The sequence below is a fragment of the Mustela nigripes genome, chromosome 14 (assembly GCF_022355385.1).
Source record: "Mustela nigripes isolate SB6536 chromosome 14, MUSNIG.SB6536, whole genome shotgun sequence".
Classification (NCBI taxonomy): Eukaryota; Metazoa; Chordata; class Mammalia; order Carnivora; family Mustelidae; genus Mustela; species Mustela nigripes.
In genome coordinates this window covers 10,829,209-10,844,281 of record NC_081570.1, presented here as the reverse complement: position 1 = coordinate 10,844,281, position 15,073 = coordinate 10,829,209, and the positions used below count along the sequence as shown (strand labels likewise).

Genomic DNA, 15,073 nt, shown 5'->3' with positions numbered 1-15,073 from the left:
TTTATTTTTTATTTTTAAAGATTTTATTTATTTATTTGAGTGAGAGAGAGCACGAGCTGGGGGACAGAGGGAGGGGGAGAAGCAGACTCCCCACTGAGCAGGGAGCTTGACACAGGGCTCGATCCCAGGACCCCGGGATCATGACCGGAGCCGCAGGCAGACACTTAACTGACTGAGCCACCCAGCCGCCCCAATAAATAAATTAAAAAAAAAAAAAAAAAAGGATCTCTTCAAGTTCTTGATAGCTATGAACAATTGGAAGCTCAAGTAAGTAATACAAATTTAAAATTTTAATATTAAACATTTATAAAATTTAGATTTATAGAAGCATCTTATTTTTCTCTCATTAACAGTTGTACAATTGAAATTTATTGCAATAACAACCAGTTTTTAATCCGATCAAATGCTTTCCAGGCAAGCATTTCAAACGAATGACAGCTCTGATTTAAAGCACATTCCTTCAGAATAAATACTTAAAATACCCACCTGGTATGAGCTGGCATGTGTTATTTGTGGCTAGCTGGCCTCTGTTCTGATTGGTCGATGCCTGTGCCATCTCAGAGGTTAAATATTTTTTTTTTTTTAAGATTTTATTTATTTATTTGTCAGAGATAGAGCGCGAGCGAAAGCGAGCACAGGCAGACAGAGTGGAGGGCAGAGTCAGAGGGAGAAGCAGGCTCCCCGTGGAGCAAGGAGCCCGATGTGGGACTCGATCCCAGGACGCTGGGATCATGACCTGAGCCGAAGGCAGCTGCTTAACCAACTGAGCCACCCAGGCGTCCCGTCAGAGGTTAAATATTTTTAATACCACGCCGCCATCAGCAGTGTTCAAGCAGTTGCTCCGAAGTTAGCTTGGACCCTGTTTGGACAACAGCCAAAACTGGACAGAGATCTAATGTTAGGTAAAGACGGATCTGGGTCAGTTGTCTGGGGCTGCTCTGGCCCAAAGCTCCCAGCATTGCTGCTCGTCCTCTTCGGGTCCCTCACACCCACCTCCTCTAGCAGGGCTGTGAGCCCTCCTCCGCAAGGGACAGCAGTGCACTCTGCAGCTGGCCTCAGAGGTCGATGCCCAGGTAATGCCCGGCAAGCGGCAAATGCTGCTGATCCTGCTGTCTCCTTGCGGGGGTCACAGAGCAGGACGCCAGACTCCAAGGGGCTCTGCTGTGGCCTGCATGTACCCAGAGGTGACTGGCCTTGCTGGTGGGCCCAAGGACCATGGGATCTTTATGTTATGTACACCTCCCCCCCACCTGCCCATGACCCCTACGAACATTAGTGCCCTATGGCCACTAGTTAGGAAACTCAGCAGTAGAAAAAAATCAAACATACAATGATGAACACGACCTGGTATTTACCAACTGTTGGTTTCACAGAGCTCTTCACAGTGGACCTCGTTCAGTCCTGATCAGAACAATCAGAAAGGTTTATCATTCCATTTGGCAGAATAGGAAATGGGTTCAGAAGGGTGAACTGCTCAGGTTGACATGCTAACTTCATGCTTCCCTGACCGGATACCTCAGGGATTGTACACATGGGTGTGCCGGTTTCAATAATGTCAGTTATTGGAGTGACAGCTTCACTTAAAAATGTGGGGGGAGCAGGGACACCTGGGGGGCTCAGAGCCTCTGCCTTCGGCTCAGGTCATGATCCCAGGGTCCTGGGATTGAGGTCTGCATGGGGGGTAGGGTTCAATGCTCAGCAGGGAGCCTGCTTCCCCCCGCCCCACCTGCCTCTCTGCCTACTTGTGATCTCTGTCTGTCAAATACATAAATAAATAAAAATCGTAAAAAAAAAAAATTGGAGAAGGGAGTAAACTGGTAAACAAGATCAAATGTTTTTATACTAATATAAATGTGTGTTATGAAACAGAACGAAATGTCACAAATTTGTAAGTCAGGCATGAAACATCAAAGTGGCTGGGTGCGGAGCCACTTTGAGCCGTTGCCCCAAACCCACAGCGGTTTTCTCCTGTTATATGTCATTGAGATACACGGAGGGTGGAGCTCGGGTTTAACTTTTTTTTCTGATCCCAATTCCTCTACTTGTTCCCCAATGAAAACAGTGAGAATTTTAAGTTTTAAGAGTTCCAGAGAGAGCAGTTTGAACCTGGGCTTCAGCAGAACATGGGGAAGGTGGAGGTGGGGGTTGTGGGAGAGAGAACATTCCAGGCAAGGAGACAGTAGAAGCAAAGGACAGGAGGCAAGAAAGGGAGGGTTGTGTAAGGTGAATGATGGCTCAAGGGACAATCACACGCAAAGGTATGATGGGAAGCCGGATTAGAAACATGGATTGGCTTCAGGAAGCATTATCGGTCTGATGGGAGAGTGGAAAAACCAGGTGGAAAGCTAGAGGTGGGAGACTGGGACCACAGCAACAGTAGAGAGAGCGAGCGGGGGGCTTGCCTGCAGGAAACCACGGGGACTCACAGAGAGCAGGATCAACAGAAGGAGGTGGAACTTCGCCTGCTGAGCCACAGGCCACCTGAGCTGCTGTCAGAGTATCTGGGTGGGGAGTTAGAAAATGGGCACCTGGGGAGGGGGTGCCTGGGTGGCTCAGTCGTTAAGTGGCTGCCTTCAGCTCAGGTCATGATCCCAGGGTCCTGGGATTGAGCCCCGCATTGGGCTCCCTGCTCAGTGGGAAACCTGCTTCTCCCTCTCCCTCTGCCTGCGCTTATGTTTCCTCTCTCGCTGTCAAATAAATAAATAAAATCTTAAAAAAAAAAAAAAAGACAAAAAGAAGGCAACTGGAGTCTGTGGCTGGGATTTGGTCTGTGAATTACCTGTGTCCAGGTCAAAAATGTCACCTTGATATTGAAAGAGACTGACGTCAGAGACGGAGCCGTCCAGAGAGCAGGAGGGCACACCTGATGGGAGGTTTAACGGAAGGACGAGTTCAGCCGTAGGGAAAGATGGCACCGGGTTGGTGTTATTATCACACAGTCCGGCTCGCAGAAGACACTCAAATATTTGTGAAAAGAATGAAAGAATAAACCAGGAGCGAGAAAATGATACATCCAGGACAAACCATATGAAAGAAATGGTGATAGAATCTGCCCCTAGGGCTGTTAAGGGATTGTTGCTTCTTTTTTTTCCGGGAAAATACTCTTCGGGCTCTTTCAACACTGGCTTTTAGAAAACTTTGCCCCCAGCCTAGGTGGTGCGGGGTTTAAGGTGCGACTTTGGTATGAAGTTGGCAATTTAAAGCCAACTCAGGCCTTTTTCCATTCAATCTCAGCTTCCAGAGACTGAAAATGTGTAGTTCCACAGCCTGGCTCACGCGACTTCATTATAAATCATTATTTCCTTTCCCTGGTGGTTTCTTCCCCTTTCCCCTTAGAAATAAAGAGGATTGCAGATTAGGGACTTCCTGGTAGTGTGACCTTCACTAGCGGGGTTGGGGGGGTGGGGGTGGGTGGGGGGGTGTCTCTAAGTCCAAGAAGATTTTTTTTTTAAAGATTTTATTTATTTGTTTTACAGACAGAGATCACAAGTAGGCAGAGAGGCAGGCAGAGAGAGAGAGAGAGAGGAGGACAAAGAGCCAAAGGTGGGGCTGGATCCCAGGACCCCTGGGATCATGACCTGTGCTGAAGGCAGAGGCTTTAACCCACTGAGCCACCCAGGCGCCCCACTCCAAGAAGATTATTTAGAAAGACTCCACTTCCTAAGAATCTTACCCAACATTCCTTAATAAATTATTTTAAAAAAATGCATTTCCAGGGGTGCCTGGTGTCAGTCCCTTAATTCTCCTACTCTTGATTTCAGCTCAGGTCCTGTTACGTTCTCAGGGTCGTGAGATCGATCCCCGCTATGGGCTCCGGGCTCAACGCAGAGGCCGCTTCTCTCTCCTTCTGTCCCTCCTCCCTCGTTGGCGCCCTCGCTCTTTCTAAAATAAATAAATCTTTTAAAAAGTGCATCGCCTATTTCTCTTCTTTAGAAAAAACGTCCCCCCGCCTTTAAATCTTTTCACTTTTTAAAAACATTACTCTGATAGGGAGAAGCAGGGACCAAAGGCCAGTTTTGGGGTGAGGGGCACAGACACCGGGGCGGTGCCGTGGCCGGGAGTGGGGAGGCGGGGGCCTGGCTTTGTTTACCGAGCGAGCCAGAGGCCAGAGTCCAGAGACGGGGTGGGGACAGAGCGGCCCCTCGCCCGCCCAGTTCCCCAGGCCGCAGGCTCATTGAGCGCGCGCAGCTCGGCGCCGGCACAGCCCGCGGGCCTGGGGCTGCGCGGACCGGGCGGGAGGCATGCTTCGGTGGATTGCCTCCCGGGGCGCCCGGGGTCTGGGGGTCGGCGGGGGCGCGCATCCTGCCGTGGGGCTCTGCCGCCCGGGCCGCAGCTCCAGCAGCCGGTCCTCCGATGCGCCCCGGAACCAGCCCCCCAGCTCCGAGTTCGTGGCCCGGACGGTGGGCGTCTGCTCCATGATGCGGCTGCCAGTGCAGGCCTCTCCCGAGGGGCTGGACGCCGCCTTCGTCGGGGTGCCGCTGGACATTGGGACCTCCAACCGGCCCGGGGCGAGGTGAGGTCCGAAGGATTGGGGGACAGGTGGCTGGACCGTCCGATGGCCACTGGGCGCGCAAGACAAAGGGACGGGCTCCTCCGCTCACCCAGGGTGGGGTTGGAAGCTGGTGCTGCCTCCGGAGGCTCCCAATCTCGTTGTTGGAAAGACCTTTGATTTCCCTCCTCCCGCATCGAGCAATGGTGAGGGCTGGTCACGGGTGTCATCTGTTGGTGACCCGAGCCTTCTCCACACACTGATTCCTGAGCCTTGCTGGGTGGCTGTGGGGCTGGGGGTTCGGGTGTGTGTGGGGGGGAAGCAGGCGACATTATTTCTGAGAAGAGGGAAAACTGGATGCCCCTTCCCCAAATCTCTAGATGTCACCTGATCAAGAATTGCTCAAATACAAGGATTAAAAAAAAAAAAATACATTTGACTATTTAAAATTTTTTTCCATTTTATTATTTTAAAAGATTTTATTTATTTGACAGTGATCACAAGTAAGCAGAGAGACAGGCAGAGAGAGAAGGGGGGAAGCAGGCTCTCTCCTGAGCAGGTAGCCGGATGCGGGGCTCCATCCCAGGACCCTGAGATCATGACCTGAGCTGAAGGCAGAGGCTTAACCCACTGAGCCACCCAGGCGCCCCTCATTTTATTATTTTTAATCTGTATACACAGTGTGTGGCTGGAATTTGAAACCCCGAGATCAAGAGTCCCACCCTACCTCCATCAGTTGAGCCAGTCAGGGACCCCAAGGCATTTTTTCTAAGATGGAGGCAGTGGAAGTAAAATCTGTTTTCCTAGTGACTGAGCATCAGCTAATTTCTGCTCAGCTCGCCCGCTTACCGCGAACATGGATCCTGCCATTTATTAAATGTCTCCCAAATGCAAGGCCCTTTGCAGAGATGACCTTGCTCCATTTCTCGAACAACACAGTACATGATTTTACAGATTAGGAAATTGAGGCTCATGGAGATTAAGAAATTATTTAATGTCATTTAGTAAATTGTTGATGGGTGGGTCCCTAAATTTGTGCCTTTGATGTCTTCAAGTATGCAGCCTGGGGGGCGCCTGAGTGACTCAGTCCTTAAGCATTTATCTTAGGCTCAGGTCATGATCCCAGGGTCCTGAGATTGAGTCCCTCATCGGGCTCCCTGCTCGGCGGGAAGCCTGCTTTTCTCTCTCCCACTCCCTCTGCTTGTGTTCCTTCTCTTGGTTCTTCTCTCTGTCAAATAAATAAAATCTTAAAAAAAAAAAAAAGAGTATATAGCCTGGATCAGTGGTTCTCAACCAGGGGTGATTTTGCCCCCAGAGGACATTTGGTAGTGTCTGGAGGCCTTTTTGGTTATCCCACTTGCTCCTGGCATCTAGTGGGTTACAGATCAGAGGAGACATCCTACAAGGATTGGTTGCCCCCACTCACACCAAAGACTCATGCAGCCCCAAATGTCAGCAGTGTAGAGGTTAAGAAATCCTGGTGGAGGCAGGACCTCTGACCTTTCTGGGGTGGTTCACAGGGTGATTTTTCCTTCTCCAGATTTGGACCCCGGCGGATCCGGGAAGAATCAGTGATGCTTCGGACAGTCAACCCTAGCACGGGGGCCCTCCCCTTCCAGTCCCTCATGGTTGCAGACCTAGGCGATGTGAACGTCAATCTTTACAACCTTCAGGATAGCTGCCGTTTAATTCGAGAGGCCTATCAGAAAATTGTAACAGCTGGCTGTATTCCCCTGACCTTGGGTAATGGCGTTTGTGGGGACAAGTGCAGCTCTCTGGGCTGGAGTTCATTTATCTCAGGCTTGGGTGTAGCTACTCCTTCAGGGGAAGCCACTGTGAATATGGAGACAGCTGGAAGGGAATTTTTTTTTGTTTTTTAATTTTCTTTTTTTAAAAGATTTTATTTATTTATTTGACAGACAGAGATCAGAAGTAGGCAGAGAGGCAGGCAGAGAGAGAGGAGGAAGCAGGCTTGCCGCCGAGCAGAGAGCCCGATGCGGGGCTCGATTCCAGGACCCTGGGATCATGACCTGAGCTGAAGGCAGAGGCTTTAACCCACTGAGCCACCCAGGTGCCCCAGAAAGAGAATATTTTTGATTCATGTGTTTTAACCCCTGGGGAGAGGCCGTTTACATTTTTGGACTCATGGCCGACAGGGATGGACTAGGGTGAGGCAAGTGAGGCATTCACCTTGGGGTGTTGGCAAAAAGTCAACAATAGATATGATTGGCTTCGCCCTTTTGAGGCTCCAGTATGGTTCAGAATAGCACTGTTACTGATCCTGTCTTCTAAAAAAATTATTTTATTTTATTTTATTTTATTTTATTTTATTTATTTATTTATTTATTTTTTTTAAAGATTTTATTTATTTATTTGACAGAGAGAAATCACAAGTAGGCAGAGAGGCAGGCAGAGAGAGAGAGAGGAGGAAGCAGGCTCCCCGCTGAGCAGAGAGCCCGATGCGGGACTCGATCCCAGGACCCTGAGATCATGACCTGAGCCGAAGGCAGCGGCTTAACCACTGAGCCACCCAGGCGCCCTATTTTATTTTTTTTGAGATTTTCTTTTTTTTAAAGAAAAGAGAGAGATCACAAGTAGGCAGAGAGGGAGGCAGAGAGAGGGGTGGGGAGCCTGATGTGGGGCTCGATCTTAGGACCCTGAGACCATGACCTGAGCCAAAGGCAGAGGCCTTCACCCACTGAGCCACTCAGGCGCCCCTTAAACATTTAACATGGAGGGGCACCTGGGGGGCTCGGTCGGTTGGGCGTCCGACTCTCGGTTTCTGTTCAGGTCATGATCTCAGGGTCCTGGGACTGAGCCCCGTGTCTGGCTCTGGGCTCAGTGCAAAGTCTGCTTGTCCCTCTTCCTCTGCTCCTTCCCCTCTCCATCTGTGCTCTCTCTCAAATAAATAAATAAATCTAAAAAAAAATTCTTATCCTAGATTTTTTTTTGGCCTTGACCTTGATTTATAAAAATCAAAATAGCTACATCAAAAAATTACATCAAAATAGCATTTATCTTAATGACTCAGTTTTTTGGTGTCCCTTAAATTTTGCATTCCAGCAAGTTCCTCTCCCCACCTCAGCTTTGTCCTATCCATGATTCCAGGCCTCGGGAAGGCTCACAACAGAACCTCACTCAGCTGTGGCTTTTTTAACCATTTCAAGGGCATGCTTTTCTTTTTCCTTTCTTTTTCTTTCTTCCTTTCTCTCTCTCTCTCTCTCTCTCTTTCCTTCTTTCTTTGAAAGAGAGAGGAGAGCACGATAGAGTGCGCACGCCCCTGCGCAGGGGTAGGGGTGGAAGGAGCAGAGGGGAACAAGAGAGACTCTTTGGTGGGCTCTACACTGAGCACAGACCCCACTCAGGGCTGATCTCACAGCCCTGAGATCGCAACCTGAGCTGAAATCAAGAGCGGGCGCCGACCCAACGGAGCCACCCCAGGCCCCTCTCAGGGACATACTTTTTTTTTTTAAGATTTAATTTATTTATTTGACAGAGAGAGAGAGAGACAGTGAGAGAGGGACCACAAGCAGGGGGAGTGGGAGAGGAAGAAGCAGGCATCCCGCTGAGCAGGGAGCCTGATGCGGGGCTCGATCCCAGGACGCTGGGATCGCGACCTGAGCCAAAGGCAGCCGCTTAACGACTGGCCACCCTGGCACCCCTCAGGGACATACTTTTAATGACTTTATTTGAGAGAATGCTGCTAGGGGGTATTTCTTTCTCATCAGGGTCTCTGTCCGCCTATAAAGCATCTTTCCCTCTGCTCCCACTTACGTTTCTTTCTCCTCCAGTTCACAAGTCGTTAAATGACACAGACCTTTTTCTAAATCTCCAAATGTATTTTTGCCCAACAAGAGGGCTGAGCCTGCAGAACCTGGTGGTGCGGAGTGCGGTTTCTGGATGGCTCGGTTTGAAAATCTCAGCTCACCTCTCACGGGCTATTTATGCTTCATTTCCTCACTTGTAAAACGGGAATATAACATTACCAGCATCTCCTCATTGTTTAGCACGAGGGGCATATACTGAAAGTGGCTACAACGTGTCCAGCATCGTGACTGGCGTATTTTAAGCTTCAATAAATGTTAGCTATTGTTATTAGTGGTGGTCCATGGTGATGCTTTTCTAGGCCTGAGCTGTCCTGTACAGCAGCCACTAGCCACAGATGGTTATTCAACTTACAGTTGATTATAATGAGATAAAATAGGAAATGCGGATCCTTCCAGCATGAGCTGTATTCCAGGAGGCCTGTGTGGTTAGTGACCGTCCTGTCCAGTGTCCAGTGCAGACAGAGAACATGGCCGTCACTTCAGAGTTCTATCGGACAGACCTGTTCTAGGCATTGTACCTGTATGCTTTCATCTGTTCCCTCTTTTATTCTATTTATTTATTTAAAAGATTTTATTTATTTGCCAGAGACACAGCGAGACAGGGAACACACGCAGGGGGAGTGGGAGAGGGAGAAGCAGGCTTTCCACCAAGTAGGGAGCCCGATACGGGGCTCGATCCCAGACGCTGGCATCACGACCTGAGCCGAAGGCAGATACTTAATAACTGAACTTCCCAGGTGCCCCTTATTTTATTTTTTAATTAATTAATTAAATTTTAAAGATTTTGCTTGTTTATTTGACACAGAGAGAGAGAGAGAGAGAGCGCATAAGTAAGCAGAGTGACAGGCAGAGGGAGAGGGGGAAGCAGGCTCCCCGCTGAAAATGGAGCCCGGCATGGGGCTCGATCCCAGGACCCTGGGATCATGAATGGAGCAGAAGGCAGACATCTAACGGACTGAGCCACCCAGGCTCTCCGTTTCCTCCTTTTTTTTTTTTTTTATTGAAGATTTTATTTATTTGACAGACAGAGAACACAAGTAGACAGAGGCAGGCAGATAGAGAGGAAGGGAAGCAGGCTCCCTGCTGAGCAGAGAGCCCGATGCGGGACTCGATCCCAGGACCCTGAGATCATGACCTGAGCCGAAGGCAGCGGCTTAACCCACTGAGCCACCCAGGCGCCCTCTCCGTTTCCTCTTTGAAAGGACTATGTAATCCCAAACATCCAGTGGCCATCTTCCCACCACTGAATAAGATCTCATGTTAGCTGAGGTTATAGCTCTTTGGCCTAATCAAAAGAGTGGCACAACCGGACAGTCGGGAGACTGCCGTCAGTGATGCATGGTCCTCTCCTCTTACCCACATTCCAGATGCTTTCTTCTTCCTCTTTGCAGGTGGAGATCACACAATCACATATCCGATTCTGCAAGCGATGGCAAAAAAGTAAGTCCCGTGCATCTGGGCGTGCACAAGGGTTTCGAGATTCAGGAGCTGGGGAATGAGTGGTTTGCCGTTAGACGGTATCACGTGACCTCTGCTGGCTCAGGTTATTTGGGGTGATGGGAAATTCCCGACTGAGTTGCTTCTGTGGATCAAAATGAAGGTCGAGCTCCCGGTGTCTCTGTCAGTCACCAGCTGGGAGCCAGTAATAATAAATAATAATTTATTATTATTTATAATAATATTATTATTTATTTATAATGATATATAATTATATAATACAATAATATTTATTTATAATAATATTATTATTTATAATTTATTTATTATTATTATAAATAATAATTTATTATAATAATACATAACAATTTATTATTAACACTTGTGGCTACCCTTGCTCGCCCTAGATCTGCTCTGGTGCACGTGCTCAGTGTGTGTCTCTGTCTTTGGAAGATGGGCCCCTTGTGAAATACACAAACCCTGTTAACTTCACTTTCTGTTTGGCTTTAAGGCCCAATACACAGGGGTATTGCTTTTTGAGGAGAGGCCCTTCCCCAGAGAATGAGAAAATGGATTTTCCGGTCCTGCAGGTCTACCAGGGACGAACTAACTTGGGTTAATTAGTTTGAAAAAGAGGCAGAAGGGCCAAAGCGGCACAGCTCCAGAATTCATACACGGGAAGGATACGTGGGTAGCATCTTCATCGGTGGTAGGCGGGTGCAAGTCTTTTCTGGAAGCTCTGCTTGTTTGGCATTGATTTAGGTTGTATGTTGCTTTCCGGTGGCTGGCGGGGCTGTTGGAGATGATGGAGAGAGGGTTGGGTTGAAGCTGCTTCTTGGTGCCAAGGTTGGAGAAAGGGTGGCTCTGAGGAGCTCTGCCAAGCTCCCCTGAGCCTCCATCCTTCATTCTTATCCTTCTGGGCCTCTGTGGCTCTAAGGGAAGAACGTTCTGGGTGATAGGTAGGTAGTTGGTTGCAGCTGAAGCAGTGTACGTGTCTGTCTTCTGCCGGACTTCTCTGAGCTGATCATTCTGAGCCGCTAAGTGATTTAAGGACAGGAACCAGCTGCAAGGCTGGTCATTGATGCCAGGTCGCCCGTGGCTAAGAAAGGCCAAGTGTGGAAGTGTGGGGAGCCTGGAGGGGGCGGTGCTCAGGCCCCAGAAGGAGGCCTGGCCTCTGAGCTGCCCGTTGTCAGCAGGCATGGCCCCGTGGGGCTGCTGCACGTGGACGCTCACATGGACACGGCTGACACGGCCCTCGGAGAGAAGCTCTACCACGGGTCGCCCTTCCGCCGCTGCGTGGACGAGGGGCTCCTGGACTGTAAGCGCGTGGTGCAGATCGGCATCCGGGGCTCCGCCATGACCTTGGATCCTTTCAGATACAGCCGGAGCCAGGTGACAAACCAAATGCCCCTGCCTCTGCCCCCAGCCTGCAGAGCACATTGCTCTGTGGTGCCCATTTGGTGGTGGCTCTGGACGGCACAGGGGTTTTAATAACCCCAGTTCAGAAAAGCAGGAAGGAAGGCCGAGTTTGCGCCAAGAGGGGCGCGTGGGACAGAGGGGAGAGAGGATGTGAGTGCACGAGGCACAGGGCGCCTCTCATCGCCCGGCTGGTGAGGGAACAGACACACCAACCTCGGTGCTGTGGCTGGCTTCAGAGAGAGCGGAGGAGGTCTGAACCCAAGGCCAGGGGCCATCTTTCTAGTTCTATCCTCTCCCGGCCCCTGGCCAGAGGTAAACACGAATGACAAAAGGCCAACAGGAAAGACCCTAGTCGCCTGCTTTTAGAGCGCGAAAGGGCCCTTTTCCTGGACAGAGCCCTTCGGGGGTGCTAAGTTCCTCCCTCACTGAAGCTCGAGCCCAGCCTCTCTGTGATCCCATCTCCCCAGGTCCGCTGTGACTTCCTTCCTGCTTCTTCAGGGCCGTCGCTCTTCCCTTCCTCACCAGGGAAGTGGGGATGGCAGTTCCCTCTTCGTGAAGACTGGGGGTCCCATGTCGTGTGTGCAGAAGCGCTTAGTGTGGGGCTGGCGACTACGAAATGCTCAATAAACGACGCCCTGCGGGAGGCTTGACGTCCTGCTCTTGACTTCCTCAGGGCTTCCGGGTGGTCCCCGCCGAAGACTGTTGGATGAAGTCCCTGGTTCCTCTGATGGGGGAGGTGAGGCAGCAGATGGGAGGCAAACCCATCTATATCAGCTTTGACATTGACAGTTTGGACCCCGCCTATGCCCCGGGGACAGGCACCCCTGAGATTGCTGGTCTCACCCCGAGTCAGGTAAGCAGCTTCCACCAGGGACAGTGTCTGGGGGGCAGGGTTCTTAACTCCCCACTTCCCTGGGACTTGCGGGGGGTGAGTCTTCAGGGTCAGGACAGGATTTTAAAAGCTGAGGGGTTAGACCTTTGTTCTCAGGGCTGCTTGAAGGTTGGACCCTCTTACTGAGTGAGGAGTGGACCGACTTTGGGATTGGATAGTCTGTCCCTTGAGCCTTCTGCCTCTGATCCATGTATGGTTGGCTCAGGGGGACATATGCCAGTATCCCCGCTTAAAAATGCTAAGTTTCTCTTTCTGGGGTTCCATTTAAAAAGTGCTCACGGTGGGATTAACCGCCAATCGTCGATGTTCAGACGTTTTAGAAACACTCAAATAAAGCTCTGACCGTGGGCTGAGTGTCAGGAAATGGAGGCAGAATCGGAGTGTGGTTTTAATTAGGAGGTGAGCTCCAGGAGGATTGGGCTCTTGCCACATGTGCTCCCCTGTCCTTGGAGTCTAGAACGGTGCCTGACATAAAGAGGAGGCACTCATAGATATCTGGGCACCGGAGGGAAGACCGCTCACACCTGAGCCGTGACCTTATCTCCTCTAAGAAAGGGGGCCTGTGGGCAACTACCTCTCAAAGCCATTCTCCATCAGTTCCCCACAGAGATTTCTAAAACACAACCCTCATTCCTCAGCTTCTCATTCTGGGCTTTTCACCGGCAGAATGGAAACTCTTTTAGACAAAGTGACCTCTTCCCACCATTGCCCTCACTTATCCTGTCTGCTGGCCATATCTAACTACTGGTATTTCTTTCCATCTCCGTGTCTTTGCATGTGTCTTTCAGTCTGGGCCGCACTGCTCCTACCTAGCTGCTTGGCCAATTCCTTGCGCTAAGTGCTTCCACTGCTGGGGATGCCTTACCCCAGCTCTTGGGGCGGTTTCGTGTGACACTTTCCTATGCTTGCTTTTTTTTTTAATGATTTAATTTTTTAAAGTAATCTCTATGCCTAATATGGGGCTCGAACTCTCAACCCCAAGATCAAGGGTTGCATGCTCTACTGACTCAGCCTGCCACGGGTCCCTACGCCTGGCTTTTCTTGAAGCCTTTAATGCATGACATTGAAGTGATTGGTCTGCTTGTGTGTATTCTGTCCCACAGTGGACCCCTTGGGAGTGGGGGATGTGTCTTGGCCATTTGTGTCTCTGTGATGCCCACCAGTGTGCCTGGCCGTCGATAGATGCTTATTGTGAGAGATAGTTCCAAGTCAAAGGGTGGGCGTGCGTTGGGAGAGAGGCACTGGGGCCTCTGTGGTTGCTTTTCGTTGTGAGCGGTTACTGCTGTGAACAACTCAGGCTTGGTCTTGGACAGGCGCTGGAGATCATCCGGGGTTGTCAAGGCCTGAACGTGGTGGGTTGTGATCTTGTGGAAGTTTCGCCGCCCTATGATCCTTTTGGTGAGTAAGCGAGAATACTGTGATCTGTAGGCAGCTGCTGCTTTACATGATATTAATGTACTTGATAAGTAGAAGATGGACGGGCCCTTTTGTGTAATTCGGGAACCTGCTGAGTATGTTTTGCAGCGAAGAAAATAAACCTATTTCTTTTTTTTTTTTTTTTTTTTTTTTTTTGAGAGAGAGAGATCACAAGTAGGCAGAGAGAGAGCGAGAGAGAGGAGGAAGCAGGCTCCCTGCTGAGCAGAGAGCCCGATGCGGGACTCGATCCCAGGACCCTGAGATCATGACCTGAGCTGAAGGCAGTGGCTCAACCCACTGAGCCACCCAGGCGCCCCGAAAATAAACCTATTTCTGCACACCTTACAAACAGGAGCTAATTAACAAAACCCCTGTGAGGTGGCTATTACTGGCCAGGACAGCAGAAGAGAAAGCAGCTAGCTGGTGGTTTATTAATAGGGTGGCACCGTTCTACCTTTCTTTGATAGTTCATTGAGAAGCGAATTGTCAAGGCCTAAGTAATATTTATTAATATTAAAGAAGTGGGAGGTTGGGTGGCTTAGGAGAGAAATTCAAAGCAGATGCCATCCCAATAATTTCGACTTAGAGAAGCTTCCAGACTTAGGCCTGTTAGCCTCAGAGGGTAGGTGATAAATACAATAGACACCATTATTGCAGGTTTTCCTTTGGCGGCCCGGTGGGGTTGGGGGCTGGAGGGAGGCAGTGGCGGGATTCTGTTCTCAGGGTAAAGGACGAACCGTGTGAATTTCAGAAGGCTCTTTCTGAATGATGCTTGATGGAGCCGAGTACCAGGGGAAGCGTGTCCACAGGGTGGCTGGGCAGCCCGGAGAAGAGCGTGGAAGAGGGGGCGAATCCGGAAAGGCAGCGCAAAGGGAAAAGGGTTGAGTACCGAGAGGCTCGGCCGCGGGAGTGGCCTGCCTCGTGTTCACCTTCAGTTCTGTCTCTTTGTAGGCAACACGGCCCTGGTGGCGGCTAACCTGCTCTTTGAGATGCTGTGTGCTCTCCCCAAAGTGACGGTCGCCTGAACCTTGTGCTCCTCAAGATACAACGGTTGTGCTGATGACCGTTCTTAAGAATTTATGCGCAAGGGATCTGAGTACTGGAGAGTCCATACCACTAGAACTTTGTCCCTGGGGCGCCTGGGCGGCTCAGTGGGTTAAAGCCGCTGCCTTTGGCTGGAGTCATGGTCTCAGGGTCCTGGGATCAAGTCCCACATCGGGCTCCTGCTCAGTGGGGAGCCTGTTTCCCCACCCCCTTCCTGTCTCTCTGCCTACTTGTGATCTTTGTCTGTCAAATAAATAAATAAAAATCTTAAAACAAACAAACAAACAACTTTGTCCCTGGAGGCTATAAAATCAGGACATTCAGTAGAGGCTTCATCCAACAGCTACTATTTCTGTGGAGTTTGAACAACTAAAACTAGAGAAGCACTGTACTGTTTTGATGAAAGATGTTGGAGGATTAAGGGGAAAAGGGAGCCAAAGAGCCTCTGGTTCAAGATGATCTAAAAATTGCATAAATGAAATAAAAAATGCCCTAGGACAGAATACTGTACACAACCCTGTATTTCTCCAGTTTCTTCCCTTACATGGT

General features: G+C 50.0%; 1 protein-coding gene across 2 annotated transcripts; it reads left to right on the top strand.

Moving 5' to 3' along the window:
- Positions 1-4,132: 4,132 nt before the first annotated feature.
- On the top strand, positions 4,133-14,812 carry AGMAT (agmatinase). 2 transcript variants are annotated; one of them, XM_059376251.1, is made up of 7 exons: positions 4,133-4,513; positions 6,030-6,232; positions 9,708-9,756; positions 10,950-11,145; positions 11,846-12,025; positions 13,378-13,462; positions 14,416-14,812. In XM_059376251.1, the coding sequence occupies exons 1-7, from the start codon at positions 4,242-4,244 to the stop codon at positions 14,454-14,456; spliced, it is 1,026 nt and encodes a 341-aa protein (XP_059232234.1). In that variant the 5' UTR covers positions 4,133-4,241; the 3' UTR covers positions 14,457-14,812. The 2 variants fall into 2 exon arrangements, with proteins under 2 accessions (XP_059232234.1, XP_059232233.1); XM_059376250.1 differs by having other exon boundaries at positions 4,137-4,513; positions 14,432-14,812.
- The last annotated feature ends 261 nt before the right edge of the window (positions 14,813-15,073 follow it).